At 38.3% G+C, this 16,127-nt stretch overlaps 1 protein-coding gene across 1 annotated transcript in view; it reads left to right on the top strand.

Moving 5' to 3' along the window:
• The window catches only part of LOC149417085 (dynein beta chain, ciliary-like), a 119,233-nt gene that overhangs the window by 14,376 nt on the left and 88,730 nt on the right, over positions 1-16,127 (top strand). Inside the window, exons 12-26 of the mRNA XM_089641377.1 lie at positions 2,976-3,109; positions 3,877-4,066; positions 4,898-4,999; positions 5,497-5,650; positions 5,789-5,990; positions 6,637-6,733; positions 7,866-7,971; positions 8,430-8,569; positions 9,223-9,343; positions 10,735-10,875; positions 10,955-11,049; positions 11,264-11,440; positions 13,269-13,438; positions 14,638-14,857; positions 15,875-16,039. Of these exons, the coding sequence (XP_089497503.1) occupies positions 2,976-3,109; positions 3,877-4,066; positions 4,898-4,999; positions 5,497-5,650; positions 5,789-5,990; positions 6,637-6,733; positions 7,866-7,971; positions 8,430-8,569; positions 9,223-9,343; positions 10,735-10,875; positions 10,955-11,049; positions 11,264-11,440; positions 13,269-13,438; positions 14,638-14,857; positions 15,875-16,039 (2,214 nt within the window). The remainder of the gene's footprint in view (positions 1-2,975; positions 3,110-3,876; positions 4,067-4,897; positions 5,000-5,496; positions 5,651-5,788; positions 5,991-6,636; positions 6,734-7,865; positions 7,972-8,429; positions 8,570-9,222; positions 9,344-10,734; positions 10,876-10,954; positions 11,050-11,263; positions 11,441-13,268; positions 13,439-14,637; positions 14,858-15,874; positions 16,040-16,127) is intronic.

Below are 16,127 nucleotides of genomic sequence, written 5' to 3'. Positions count from 1 at the left end.
AGTTTTCAAGGTGGGATTTTGATATTTTTGCCAGTGGCGGCGTAAGATATTTTTTGTTTTAATTAAGTCTTTTACTGAGTTTGGGAGGTTTTCCTTGAAATTTATTGGGGAGGGTGAGGGGAGAGGTTTTGAGGCCTCGTCAATTGCGGACATTATTGTCTTCGCGAAGTCGTCAACCGCTGTATCTAAATCTGAGGGATTTTTAATGTGGGGATTTATGGATAATTTTTCCCCGACTCTGTGCGAAAAGTAGGTCCAATCAGTTTTTTTGTTAATTTTTGAAGGGGGGGGGTAGGAGAATTCGTTGAGAGTTAGCAACACGGGGTTATGGTCGGAGGAAAGGTCGCAGATGGTTTCGATACTGTATGCCCAGGATGATTTGTGAAAAATGGCGATGTCTAGTACGTCAGGTCTGTGTCCGATGCTAGAGAAAAATGTTGGCTCTATGGGTCCTGCAATGTTTATGTCGGGGTGAGAGTTTGCAAAGTCATGTAAGATACGTCCGTTTTTGTTGGTGAGCCTACTATTCCAGTCGGGGTGTTTTGAGTTAAAATCCCCCGCTAGAATAGTAGGCGTTTGTCCATCGAGAAGTAATTCAAGATCCGACTTTTATAAAGTCTGAACAGGTGGGTTGTAAATTGAATTGATTCTCAATGGACCCGAGTGTTTCGTGAATATGGTAATGGAGGTACTTTCAATGGTAGTCAGGGGGGGGTGATGTTATGTTTGTGGGCGATTTTAGTTTTCACGAAGATGGCTGTGCCGCCGCCACGTGAGTGTAAACGGTCGTTTCGGTACAGTGTGTAGTTAGCGATTTTTGGTGTGTGTGAAGGATTTAAGTGTGTTTCATTTATGAGTACTATGTCTAAATTATGTGTGTTGGTGAAAATTCGTAGTTCGTGCATGTTTTTGTCAAGACCATTGGCATTCCAGAATGCCAAACGTAGCGCGGAGGGCTTTTTTTTTTTTTTTTTTTTTTTTTTTTTATATTTACTCCACACAGGAGGCCCTGAAGAAAATAATTTCCCTCAGGGCCTATGTCATCTTTGGGGATGCTGTGTGGAGGGTCTTTTTGTGGAGAGGAAGGAGTGAACATGGGTCTTGAAGAGTCCCATGTTGTAGGAGGGAGGAAACACAGAGGCCGGCAGTTCGTTCCACAGCCGAGCTGTTGAACTTAAGAACGAATCGTAGAAGCGACCCGTTCTCATGTGACAAGTGTCAACTGTGTACAAATGTTGGGCGCGCGTTTGGCGTGTATCCCGACTACGCACCGGTGCCGAAGGGATCAATGACGCTAGTTCTTCAGAGCATCTTCCATTGTAATACCGATAGAACAAGGACAGCATACCTACCTGACGCCTGTGCTCTAAAGATTGCAGTCCGGCAAAAGTAAAAGTCCGGTCTAAAGGCTTGGTAGAATTAGCCATTTAATTGGTAAAGAGAGCAATGATTTGAGGGGCTGCTGTGAAATGAATCGAGAGGTAGTCTGCCGGCGAGGTGGCAGATTGGAATTTAGGGACTAGATCAGCGATAAGTTCGCCGATCTTTGAAAAGAAGTTATTTTTGAAAAGATCTGAAAAATTAAAGGGGGTTGCTGAAGGCTGGGGGGAGAGTTTGTCGGAGCGGGGGGTGGTTGGAGGGGGGTGGGGATGAGGGGGAAGGGGGAGGAGGGGGGATGTGGGGTGGGGGGTTTAATGCCTGGGCATAGGATGTGGATGCTTGGACTGGGTGGGAGGTGAATGTGACTTGGGGAGGTACCTCAGTTCGACGGAGCATGGCTGTGGAGGGTGCTGGGCGTTTGGGGCATTCTTTGAAGTTGGCCGGGTGTGGGCCGGCGCAGTTCGCACAGGTGGCCGGGCCGTCAGTTCTCTGCTTGGCACAGGTGGCGGTGAAGTGTGGCCCCGCGCATTTGACGCAGCGGGGTGGAAGATGGCAGCCTTTGGCGGAGTGGCCGAATAGTTGGCATCGGTGGCATTGAGTAGGGGCTGATTTATGGTCGAGGAATTCTGCTTTGATGCGAAGGTGGAATATGTGGGTGATGTTGAAGATTTGTTTTCCCTCTTCGCCGTGCGTGAGCTGCACGAGGACCATCGGGACGTTAGTGCGGGCGGGTCCCGACCTCATCCTGGAGACGGAGATGGCCGGGAGACCGAGGTCCTGCAGTTCGAGGGGTTCACCCCATCCGGGTAAAAAGTCACCTTTCTTTGGTGGGTTTTTGTGACCGTTCTTGTCATATTTTTCATGAATGTTTGGAGAGCCTCAATTGGAGGATTCCCAGCTTCTCCAGTTCCAAAAGGTAGGTTTCCATTTTGTGTAGGTGTCAGTGGGTAGAGATGCAGGTCAGGAGGGTTTCGGCAGGTTAGGGCGGGGCACAGGTAGGTCGTAGGGCAGAGTAGGATGGAGAACGTGGTCAGGGAGCGCAGGTGGTCAGTGGTGTGTGACGCCAGGGTAGTTGGACTGTACAGTATTTGGTGGACTGTATTGGCTCGACAGAGCGAGTCGGTGAGCTCGGAGAGCGCAAGAGAGACGGTTACAGTGGGAAAATGAATTTTCAAAGCCCTTTTGGCTTTGAAAATGGTCCTTTTTTCCTGAATTCTAATTTGGAATCACCACGCTATTTATAAACAAAACAATATTTGATGTGACCACAGACACAAGATATTATAGACGCGAAATTCATGACAACATTACACTATGACGTGCCATAGACAAAAATATTTAATATAAAAGGTGGCATAGACAGAAAAAGATAATGTAAAAGGCTCTACACATCGAGATTATAACATGAGAAAGTGAAAGAGTTTAGGCTTGACTGAATTTAAATATAAAACAGGAAAATCACAAGATACGACACGCAACATGTTCCACTGTCTTTACATTGTGCAGACAGGCGGCGTTCTTGTAAAGTTAAGATTAAACTAAAAAATTTTAAAACAATTTGAGAAGGTAATAAATCATTAATTGTGTTTTTTCAGCTTTACACTAAGACTAAACGTAGGCCAATGATTGATGCCTTCTATCCTCCAGTTGCAGGAATGCTCTGGTGGTTATTCAAACTGCGGCAACGGATAACAACTCCAATGGCTGAATTTGTGCAAATTGACGATCCGTAAGATATTTCCAATTTATAACGTACTAGCTGACGTGTACCCGGAATTGCTCGGAGATTTAAAAATGGTTTGGGGTATAATTTTGAGGTTATGAATTCTAGAGTCCCTGTCAACTGGGTGCATTTTTGAGGTGGAAATAATATTATTGTATTGTTATAAGTATTTTTGCCATGTCTTCCTCGGGTGTTCTCGATCTCTTCTTTCTCCATCATTCCAAGTCATAAATTCTCCTTGCACCTCTTCTTTCGTTCATCACTTCCGTCTTATTTTACCACAAATAATTATATGATTCATGTCTTCTTCGGATATCCCCGACTTTTTCTATCATTCACTTCATGTAGTTTCATGAAATCACGTAGTAATCATGTAGTATCACATTGTTACTTTTAAAAAACTACATTATGTCGACTTCAAGTAGACTCCGTATCTCATTCCATTCCTCACCTGAAAATTAGACATTTTTGAATCCAAGTCTAGACGTATCGATTCTTTTGTACAATAAAGCATAAATTAATTCTGAAATCACTAGTTAAAGTAAGTCAAGTACGTCCCTTAACACCCTGTATATTTATGTCATCGGAGACTAATATTTCATTTATAGTTTTTCCTCAAATAATGTCAGGAATCACTAGTTAAAATAAGTCAAGTAAGTCCCTTAACACCCTGTATATGTATGGCCTTACAATATGACATATTTTATTATTTTTTTACACAGAAATTATTGAAATATTAGAAATAATTTAAAAAACTATATTTTGTTTTCCAGAATTGTTTCATCTGAGAGTGCCAAAGAAATACAAGCTAAATATGAGGACCTTCTGAAACGATTGAATGATTTTGATGAAAAGCTTTTCAACAGGTGGAAGGAATCTATCCCAAGCATTTGTTTTGAGTATTTAAACAACTATCTTCTTGTTAAGAAAGATGCTTTATTGAAACTGAACTTCCACGATGAGGTAAGTTAGAAAATTTGCACGGTTCTAAAACAATACTTATATGAGGGCTAATGCAAATGGTTATCTACCCACATGGTCACTGTACCTACGTGAAAAGATCGGTACCGTAATATGGGACGACTTTGATCATCACGGATATCTGTGTAATTCTCGCTACAACTCAGAAATTACTCGCTTCTTTTTAATGATTATTTTTTCAGACAACATGTGTACAATGATCCTTTGAAAATAAGTGTCAAATTAGTTGATTTCTAGCTATGTTAAAATCATATTGATGGTTGAATTGTTAAGCCGTTTCACTCTAAATCATCATCGATTATAAGTGTGCATGTCGAAACACGCAAGCCGAACTACCGAGCTGAACCATGACTTATAAGAAAGGATCGAAGCAATCGCAAATGTTATTCACATTTTTCTCTTGTGTATACGCAGCATTATAGTTACGTGGCATTTATATTGTATACATAGTATATCAGTATCTATTGATGTATTTATATAAGTACTTGAATATTATAATAAGCTTATAAAAAAATAGTGTATCAAAGTCGCCCCACTCCAAAAGCTGACTTTTTACATTTTTTTATTTTTTTTGACTCACCGAACACATTTCGATAGTAAACATGTGCAATAAATAAGACAGAAAATAAGAAAATTTTCTCACACAAATGATTTAATCAAAAGATATTTAGTTTCAAAGTTGCAAATTGATCAGAGTCATCCCATTGTACAGCACCCATTAAATCAATAAACAGAAAATTTACAGTTTTTAGTAATATTTGACTAGCGCCTAACTTTGCAATAAATACACTTGTCGCTTCTTTTACATTCCAGCTGGTTTGCCTATTACGCGAGGTACGCTATATACTATTTTTGGAAAAAGATGGAATTCCGACTGAAGCCCTGGAACTTTATTCCCGCAGCGAAGTTTTGCATGTAGGTAGACACTACTTCTTAATCTTTTTGTAATTACTTTGAATATAGGTTTCCCTTTTACTTACAAGTGGAATTCATTCACTTTGGGTTACTAGCCCATTTCATAAATTTCTTAAATATAAATAACAATGCTTTCTGTGGTTGAGTGTTTATGATACTTGGCAACATATCCGGAGGTTACAGATTCAAATCCCGGCATGCGCAAGGATATTTTATATGACTGGTCAGTGGCTGAGTTAGCATCGCGTCTGGTTCCTATCCAGGGGTTTTGAGTTCAATTCCCGGCTGTCAATGTCCTCCAACACGACACAAGCAACATTTTCGGCTTCCTGTGATTTTCAAATCTTTTCAGGTTATTCATAACCCGGAAATGTTTGTCTTTCTTAAAAAAAAAAAAAAAATTTGTGTTATGATGGCTCATGATGGTTGGGATCACTACAGATAGCAATGGTATGATATTTACTGCTAACTAAGTAGTATTTTGTTTGTTTTCACAGAGGCAAACTATAAAGTTGAACCGCGCAATAGATTGGTATAACAATATCAGGAAGGGAAGTCATAAATCTGAAGTGGCTCTAATTGAAAGGGAAATAAACAAAGTGGATGAAATGCTGAAGACGGGCTTGCTGCAACTCAATTGGAATGATGACGGTGAGATTTCGTACAAATCATTTTATCCTGTTTTTCTTATTCTATACTTCTACTGCAATGTATACAATTTGTTTCTTAATATTACAATAATCAGATATCCAGACTCTTGTTTTCTCAATGTGATTATTTGTTTTCCAGTTGAAGACTATGTAGAAGCTGTATTTACAATAATCAACAAGTTGCAGCTGCGCGTGCTGACGGCCCAGCAGAACATGAAGAAATGCTTTGACTCCATTAAGGTCTGGAGCAATGCACCCCTTTACGAGCGACACAAAACCTCTAAGAACGGCAAGATGAACTTGCTGGCTATTGAAGAAAACGCTGCTAGGAAGTCCAAGAGGTACCAATTATTTTAACTATTGTATAATTGATGAGTGAATAAGTCGGAAGGATCGATCCATCAGCGTGACGTTTATACTTTATTTTGATTACAACTGCTATAAAACAGTTAACCATTCACATTCTTCCGTTCAACGCCAACGCACACTATGGCGCCATTTCAGATTGGTCCATTCTCAACAGATTTTAAGCCTTAAATAGTAAAAATTTCAGGATGGGTTGTTTCGGTGACCGGGTATGTTATCAATATGACAATTCAACACACCTCCAAAAAGTGATATATAGTCATGAAAAGTGATGAAACAAAAACTAGGTTAAATAGGTTACATAGGTAACTATTAAACCTAGTTTTTGTTTCATCACTTTTACTGACTCTATATCACTTTTTACAGGTGTGCTGAATTTTCATTATGATGAAACATCATGGAACCATACCATTTTTATAAATATATAAACATGTTATCTCGTAAGACAGTACCATTTGCAAAAACATCGTTTTGCAAAAAACAAGTGAGTAATTACGAAATTACACTCAGATGGCGTACAGCGCAACAAAGGCGGTAAACGCTCTGGTTTTTAGTGATTTGTTGGCCGAAAATCCGACTTTCAAGATGTTAAAAGATGGTGTCCTTTTGTATTGATTACAGGTATGAAAATATACAGACTGCACACACGGACATACGGAATATCATAATGTTGAATTATGACCTTTTCTTCAACCCTCACAAAGCAATCTACAAACAGGTTAGGTTATAAAGATACTAATCAACATCGGAACGGTTTGTGTTATTATGACATGGAAATGATTCTTTTTTATGATATGGAAACCTGAACATTAAACTAAAGGCATTTTATATATATATACATTAGACAGCTGGCCGGTCCAGGTACAAACTGAAGCCACCGCTTCGAAAGGCTCGGCCGTCGTACCGTCCTTTCGTTAAGCCTATTATTCAATCCCTTCACACATTTAAAAAAAATAAATCATAGATGCACTACTGGGCAAACCATTCGTCTGCAAAGCATTTATTTAAGCACTGATGGAAAAAAGAAGCTAGAAGTTCATCAAATGGCCAAAACTTTTATCTGCTCGTGGTTTCTATAGTCACACTTCCGCTTGCTAGGACTATCGATCTGCTGTCCTAGCGAGCTGATGAAGGTTAAAAGATGAAAAAACCTATATTATATTGGTTGCATCATGTGGGTTGACAAAATACAAAATTACCTAAATGATGATCCAGAGAAAGATTAATGGAAGGTGGATTTTTCATTATTATACTTTATCGGGAGCAAAATGAAAGGACTAGTGCGTGTATTTTGAAAGTGTACAAGGCCAAAACGCACTTGTATTGTACTAGCACTGTATGGTTTCAGAAGTATAATAAATAAATTCTTTAGAAAGTGAGCACTATTTGTTCATACTTATCATCTATCAATATCAATACTTTCTACCCTCAATTAGTGCATGCGTATTTTGAATGTATTCAAGGCCAAAACGCACCCATAGTGTACTAGCACTGCATGGTGTCAGAAGTATTAAGAAATAAAATCTTTAGAGAGTATACATTCTGCGTTCTAACACTGTATATACCTTAAAAATATGCTTTAGAAAAAATATAATGTGTAATAATATTAGTTATTTCAAAAATCTTATTATTTTAAAATCTAATTACTTAGACAGCCTATAAGCGTATGTTCTTAAAAAATATCCACGATTGTTGCTCAACTCTCCAACACTGCCACATACTATTTAGATTTGAATGTATACGCGATTAGTATGCACTTCTGCATTCTAACACCGTGTACTTTCAAAATACGCGTCAAGGTCTGTTACTTGTAGAAAAAAATAATGTTAACCTATTAGTGTGGATTTCAGGAGTTGAGCAAATGCCTGTCTGTAACTCAACCCGCTGAAGATTGCCATCAATCCAAATTGATGAGCAGACATTCATCTCGTACCAGCATTCAAACAAAAGAATCAGGTAGGTATCAGTCTTATTCGATGTGTACGCAAATAGCGCACAAGAGTCCCAGAACCCGGACTATGGAATCTACTACGGGATCCGTGATTGGGGAAAATTGGGAGAATGAAGAAAAATGTAAAATAGGAAAATTCCACTTTGAAATGAAGTTTATTTTATATCAATTTACTTCTGAATGTGAAAACCGACGAGGAAGTCAAAAACGAGCTGTACCGAATTTATCAAGACTATTGTCCATGATCTGTCTTTATCACCTGGATGAAGGAATTTCCAAGATTGCTGACGAAGCGATCGAGTTCAACAATTTGAATTAGATTCTATGATACAATATTAGAGTTCAACGGAAGTCAAAACTCGTCTGATTGGGGATTTTTACTATATAAGGCGTTAAAAACATTACCAGATTTTTTTTTCTGCTTTCTATGCACTAATCAAATCATTATTACCTTTGTTTTAAGGTGTGGCTGAAACAAAATCTATTGAAGTTAACATTGCCGAAGAGGAACCGCAAGGACCGAGTAGTTTTAAAGTGGATGAGGAAGAGAATTCTGTTGGTTCAGAACAGTGGACTGACTATATTCACTATATTGATTCTCAGGTAAAAATACATTACTCAGACAAAAAATTGTCCAAAGAAGCGAAGTTAGCAGTCCACAATGGAGTGCTGGTACCTACCTTGATGTATGGAAGTGAGGCATGGAACTGGCAGATTAAGGATGAAAATAGACTGAATGCTGTAGAAGTAAGATCCCTGAGGCGTATGTGTGGTAAAACCATGTATGATCATGTGAGAAATGTGGAGATCCGCAAACAGTGCAAGGCTGATTTAAGCGTAATGAGTAAGATCAAGAAAGGGATGCTTAGATGGTTTGGGCATGTAGAGCGAATGAGCGAAGAACGGAGTGTAAGGAGAATATATGATGAAAATGTGAATGGTAGCAGAGGTCGGGGACACCCGAGGAAGACATGGCACGGCCAAGTGAATCACATACTTGAGTAGGGCCATGTCAAGAGTAGGGATTAATTGAATAGTATGTATGAATGTGAATGAGGCAAGGAGTGTGTGCGAGTTGTTTGGCGGTCCGTCCTCTCTGCCTACCCGTGTGGGGAAACGCCGTGATGGTTAGTTAGTTAGTTAGGTAAAAATACATGCAAATTTGTAAATCCCTGTATAATCAATCACCACTTGTACAAATTGTATCATAATAAAGTGATATATGCATTTATTTGATTGTCGTGAATGTTATTTAGACCGCCAATGTCATCCTCGGTGCCATCACCACCAGCTTGAGGGTATTTACCAGCAATATGGACTTGGAAAGGGGACCTAACACTCCATTCATGGAAGTTATCGTAGAATTCGAAGAACCAGGTAAATTTTTTCCTCCTTCATATAATTCGGGTCCCTTCTAGATCCACACAATTTTTTTCATTTTTATTTTTTATTAATGACTACTTAAACATTCAAAGTAAAGTAGTATATTAAATTAATAAAACCCTTCCTATACCTCCTACCTTAACCCACCTAACAACGCTGCCCAACTGGGTGACGATATAGTTTACCTGTCTTCACACTGTACATACAGGTGTGCTCTTGTGAGTTGTAAAATTTTTTTGTTGTTAATTAAACATCGTAAATTTAACCAGGTAATAAAATAGGTGATATGTACCTACTTGTTAACCCATACGCTGCTATGCGCATATATGTGTCCACGAATAAAACGTTCCTTCAACGCTACTGGCATATATTTATGCAAAAAATCATCTTATTTGTTTACTAAAACAATTTTAAGATGATGATGGTTTAACAATGTAACACATTCTTCATTCCTTCATTCCTTTATTTCTTCATTCCTTCATTCTTTCATTCCTTCATTCCTTTATTTCTTCATTCCTTCATTCTTTCATTCCTTCATTCCTTCAGTCCTCCATTCCTTCATTCTTTCATTCTTTCATTCCTTCATTCCTTCATTCCTTCTTTCTTTCCTTCTTTCCTTCATTCCATCATTCCTTCATTCCATCATTCATTCCATTCGACAAATCTACCACAAATATGGACATATTTAATATAGTTTAGCAGTATTTAAGAGATACCTGAATGATGTTTGTAAATCTTCTATCTATATAAATAAAAATGTAAATGTTCGTTTTTTCAAAATCTTTGAAAATCTCTGAAGTATTGCTTTGAATCTCGGGTGTTAGTTCTAGGATCGGCCGGTCCATTTCAAATGATCCAAAAGCAATAATAATGTAATAATAGTACATCTAAAAGTTGAAATTTCAAAATAAGTTATTTATCTTTTTTACTTCTACCATCATGTAGAATCACCTCCCGAAGTTACTGCACTTTCACCCCGGACACCCTGTATAACTAGTTTCTGATTTTTCTTCGTTTTCTCTTTCCTTTCTTATATTCTATACATTTTATTGCAACTTTATATCTATCATGTATTATGCCCATTTTTAAAGCGTTTTATTTTGCTATCTAAAAACCTCTTGCTGTCACTCTATCGTGCAGTAAATCATGTAAAATACATATTATGTAAAAGCCCATCAGGGCGTTTATAATAATAAAAAAAAAATCCGTAACGAAATAAGAGAGCTAATAGCAGTTTCAAAAAATGAGTTATGATTGTCAAATGAGTGCCGCGTACAAAAGATATTTTATGTACGTCAAGAACGCGATAAAAAGGTTAAATATGTACATAAAAATTTAACAATTTCTTTTAAAATAATTGCATGTTAAATCATTTTTGTTCTTAGATTTTGTATTCAAACCAACATTAGATGAAGATGATGAAGATTGCCTGCAAAAGATAATTGAACAAATGGTTAAAGATATTTTGAAACAATCGGAAGTTTTTCAAAGAGTCGCTGATGATTTAGGAAAAACAACTTATTTAGGTAACTAACTTTCAATAATTAAGATTTTTATTATTTCTACATCACTTTGGAATGAGTGAATTTTTTCTTTGTATTTCAGATGAAGCAGATACAAATGTTTCTATAAAAAATATGGTAGAAAAGATAATGGAGGCGTTAAATTACACAGTCATGGATATATTACGATATATTGAGGTGAGTTTCAGTTTTAATTATTACTTAATTCTCTTTAACAAGAGATTGTATGGTGTATGTGAACATCCGTGCAGATATGGCGGTAGTAGCCAAGATACTTGAATAGTCGAGAATCTGATAGGTACTTCCGTATCCCTGCGGAAGAAGAGCTTTAGTGTTAGTCTCAAGAAAGAAGCAAAAGATCAAATAAATATGCAAGAATGACTTGTTTTAGATCTATGACAAGTATTCCTATCTCTGGCTGGATGACCGTGAAGAATTCCTGAGCCTATTTCTAAAGTATGGCAAGGTCATCACCAGGGAGATAATGGACGACTTAGACTTGGAAGAGGTCAATGAAGAACAGATCCCAATTCTCTGCAGACCCAATCTGGAAGTCTTCAAGGAACAAGTATGTCGTTTAAACCGTGTCTTATTCCACACACATTTTTTTTAATTTGCGAGGCGGGTATAGGTACCGCCGTCCATTATTGGATATCCCACACTCCTGCCATACGTCACCCCAAGTGGTTTGCTGCATTTGGTGACTTAGCAGGGGTGCCCGGGTTTGTGAGCTGAGATTTGTCTAGGTTTTGGTGGCGGATGCGTTTGCCCATCTACTGCATGGTGGGTCGGATCAGGAGGGACTGGTTGAGGGAGACCTTTTGACCTCTCCAACTGTACTCTCTCTCAACCCATCGCCTTGCACAGCAGTGGAAGAGATGGATTTATACATTCGTCACTGCTGGATACATTGACCCCAGATTTCTATCCACCCCTCATTCCTTTTTGCCTTCCCAGAGTTTCCTCTCTTTCCTTTCCCTAAAGAGACCCTCCAAAGGGCCTACTGTGTACAGCTAATATAAAAAAATACACCCTTCCTTCAACGGTGGATGCTATATCCAGTATGGGCCTAAATTTTATAATAATGTGTGTAACTGTGACCTTGTGTATCACTACCTATACAGTAGTTAATTTATAATAGCTATAATGTTTGTGTTTTTTTATAAGAAAGGTACAATAAAAGATAGACTCCAATAATTAGTATAATATTCAAAGTACAATTGGTATGACAGTTAAAAATGCAAGCGACTCTCGTACACGCACACAGGCATTTTATACCCTACATTCGCATTGTCTCTGACCTACATTCTTTACAGTAATATGATTGAATTATCTTCTAAATTTGTAAACAAAGTGTTCGTAATTGAGGACGGTTTTTTGTCAATTGCTTTGTATCTAGGTGAGAAATGGTAATAAAACTCAGATATTATTGTTAAATAATGTAAGGTGAATATAAACACAAGATGCGTGACAAATTTTGATGTAACTACAAACTACAGTTTAAAAAAACGCTCCCCAAATACAACTTACTGAATTAAGATCAAATCACATTCATACATCCCATTCTGTTATTCTGACTTTTGACATGGCCCGACTCAAGTATTTGGTTCACTTGACCGTGCCATCTCTTCCCCAGGCGTCCCTGACTTCTTCTATCATTCACATTCGCTGTCACGCATATTAAGCGTATATTAATATCACCTACCTTAACGAGAGCACGAGAAAATCAATCTCAGGATTCGCCGGACAACATGATACTGCTTTATCAGAGAGATTATTGTTAAAATTAGAATTAGTGCTTCTTTTAGTCAATTTATTTGGCATAGTAAGACAGGGAGAGAGAAAAAAGAGGAACTTTACGAATACGTATTTTATGTTTGAAGGCAGCATTCTCTTCCAGGCGTGTTCTCTAGATTGAAGGTAGCATTCTCTTTCTGGCGTGTTCTTCCAGGATTTCTTCTGGAATGAAGGTAACAAGGTCCATCCCTCGTATCCGGGAAACAAGCGGCAATCTGTTTCCGATCTTTTCTCAGCCAACTGTGTACATACAAGCGTGATGAGGATAGTGTGGCTCTCGTTATAATTTCAAGGGCTTCTTTTCAAGTCTGATCGGGCACTATATAAAGGAGACGCCTGCACCAACCAGTCAGTCATTTTCATCATTTTGGTAGACTCACAAACGCAGGAGATCACGCCGTCAACGGGGGGATGGGGAACTTGTCTGAAAAAAACTCCTCTAATTACATTACTACGTAGAAATAACATACTCCTTTTAAACTTTGTCAAAATTCCTGGTAAAACCCAGCTTCAGTTTTGCCAAAAAACTGCCCTCGCCTGCACAAAACCAAATTGTAAGTGCTGGTTATTAGTACACTTTAGTACAATGGTGATTTCAGATAGAAGTGTTTGAGAGCCTGTACGTGGAGTGCGACAAGCTGCCCTCACACCGCCTCTTCAATGGCTGGCTGCAGCTGGACATGCAGCACATGCGGCAAGCCCTCATCAACCTGGCCTGCAAGTGGGGCAACATGTTCAAGCAGAACCTCATTGACTTTGTCCACCACAGGTATGACACTATTACAAAGATAATAACCGTTTGAATCCCCGTGTATCCCTAGCACATATCCAACAAAAGAAGACTTATGTCTGTTACCTATGTTCATGCAGCTGCGCTTATTCTGTTATGATATAATGCCGAAATGCGAAAATATTCAAATTTTTATGAACACGTCGCGATAAAACATTAGTATTTTATTGAAAGTTTATTAAAAAATCTGTCAATTCATTTGTTCAAGGCCGCGGTCCCGTTTTTAACAGGAATACAAATCTATACATGCCCTAATCATAATAATAATAATACTTGGATGACTTGTATAGCGCCGTTTTTGTGCAAAAACACCTCAAGGGCGCTGTAAAGCAAAATCTAGATATCATTTCGAAGAGCTGGGGGCAAACCACGTGAAATCTTTAGGCACCAAAAAGGTTGAAGCAATCTTAACCCACCAAATCCGAAATTATTTTAACTGAACTGACCAAGCAACTGAATTAATTTTGGTGCTAACTCGCCCTGAATATTAATGTAGTAAAAATGCCGTAACTTTTTTGTTTAAATATATATTTTTTTTTCATTATGTTGACACATTATGTTGAATCACTCTAGGTATTTATGTAAAATATAAACAAGTAAAAATGTTATTATTAAGGTTCTATAAATAAATACAATACAAATACAATAACACAAAAAATATATAACAAAAAACCTTAGCCTAAATTCTGTACAGTGTGGTACTCCTTAAAGCACTCTGGGACATGCAGTGCTACTTGGCACCGTTCGCACGTAGCTCCTTCTTTGCTCCTAGTATAAATGCTGAAGTTGAAACAATACCCCCAGTTAGACTCGGAAAGTTTATAAAACGCGATTCCGAATCAAACGTGTATCCTCCACAAGGTCGTCAAGTCTTAGATATCGGATTCATCAGACTCTGCCAGGATATTCTCGATTTTGTCAAGATTGTGTGCGGATGTGTAATATCAAAAATATATTCAATATAACTAAAAAAAACCCTAAGATGTCAATGCATACTACTTTTTACGTTAAAATAAACACGCCCTAAATTATGGTGGTTCGGAGGGAAGGCCATCTAAGATAGCCGCCTAAAATTATGGCGGTTCGCATGGAATGAGTTCAATAAACTATGACATCATTGACATTCGTTCTTTGACCTGCGACGAATAAATACTTAAAATAAACGTAATAATTCCCAGTCTCAACGACATGGAAGACTTCATCGAGCAGTCAGTCAACTGCCTGAGCATCGAACTGTCGGAGAATGACTACGAGGGTCTGCTGGGCGTGATGGCTTGCCTCATCAAGGTGCGCGAGCGCCAGGCCACCAGCATTGACAAGATGTTTGAGCCGTTGAGAGAAACTATTGAGGTTCTTAAGGCTTATGGGGTGGATTTCCCCGAGGAGAATTGTGACCAGGTAAGATTTTTCTGTTTTTATTGGACAGTTATTGTTAAGAAGAAAAAACCGAACAATGCCCATTACACAAAGAGGCGTGCTAAGTATGTCTTCGTTAGATCTTAAGAACCTGTACTCATGTTGGGCTTGTACAAATAAATCAGCTAATAAGGTTAAGAAAATAAATAGAGGAGTAGTATGTAGTACTTATGTAGGTATAATAAAACATAATATAATAATTTAAGGCCTTTTTTCCACAGGGATATGCAAGTATCCGATACTCATGTCTCAAACTAGTCGCAAACAACTTGTCACACACAGTTCGTAGACTTCGCTACTGAAATCACACACATCATTGCTGAATTTTCGAAATGTGAAAACAACAACACTTCATAATACTACATAACCTCATTCACAATCAAACAGTTGCTATAGCTGTCATTTTTATATCCTGTCTGATTGTGCTAGTGGTTCCAATTGGTTTTTCCTTAGTACCCCTTTGAAAAAGAACCCAAACTCGTCCATCCCTTGTACCTAAATTTTATATATGCATTGTTACACTATGTTTAAAATCTCCACAATGTGAGTTGTGACAATCTCGCCTAGCTGGTCACGGGTGAATGGCGTCGCCGATATTTACAAGATGTAGGCAATGCGTACATGTACACGAACCTCGGCGCAGATGCATGGTAGTAGTCGCCAAGATACTTGAATCGTTGAGTATCCTTGTGAAAAAGGGGCCTAAGTAGCTAATTATGATTTGAATAAAGCTGTTAATTTGTTTTATTTTATAGAAAAATGTTTTTCTCCCGTGTGCTTTCCCCCTGGAAGACGGGAAAGAAGAAACTGTCAGTATATACATTGGTAAGCACAATAAGTACATAATTTTCAAACTTTTCTTCTTCTTCGAAGACTTAATCATCTTTTCCACTGGTTGCTTCCATCCATTTTATCGGGGTATTGTTCTTTGATCTACGAAGCGGGAAGAGGAACGAGCCTCTAACTGCCGCTGTAATAATTTAACTTCTGCTTGTTCAGCTGGAGGTCCTCCCAGAGAAGTGGCGTACTCTGACCTCTCTGGCCGCCGTGATAAAGCACAATGTGGGGTCGCTGCAGACCAAACACGCACAGCTCATCTCCAAGCAGGTCATGCTCTTCAACCACCAAATGCAGCTATATCGAAACGGCTTCAAATTAAAGAGGGTCTGTTCATTTATGGATATTTATTCGCATATGTATGTATGGATAAAATGGATATTTAATGATATTTATATGAATACTAAGCAGATAT

This window comes from Hesperophylax consimilis, chromosome 16 (assembly GCF_061612785.1).
Source record: "Hesperophylax consimilis isolate HC1 chromosome 16, BYU_Hcon_1.0, whole genome shotgun sequence".
In the NCBI taxonomy this organism is placed as follows: Eukaryota; Metazoa; Arthropoda; class Insecta; order Trichoptera; family Limnephilidae; genus Hesperophylax; species Hesperophylax consimilis.
Note: the sequence above shows the minus strand (reverse complement) of the source record. Positions and strands in the feature narration are given on the sequence as shown.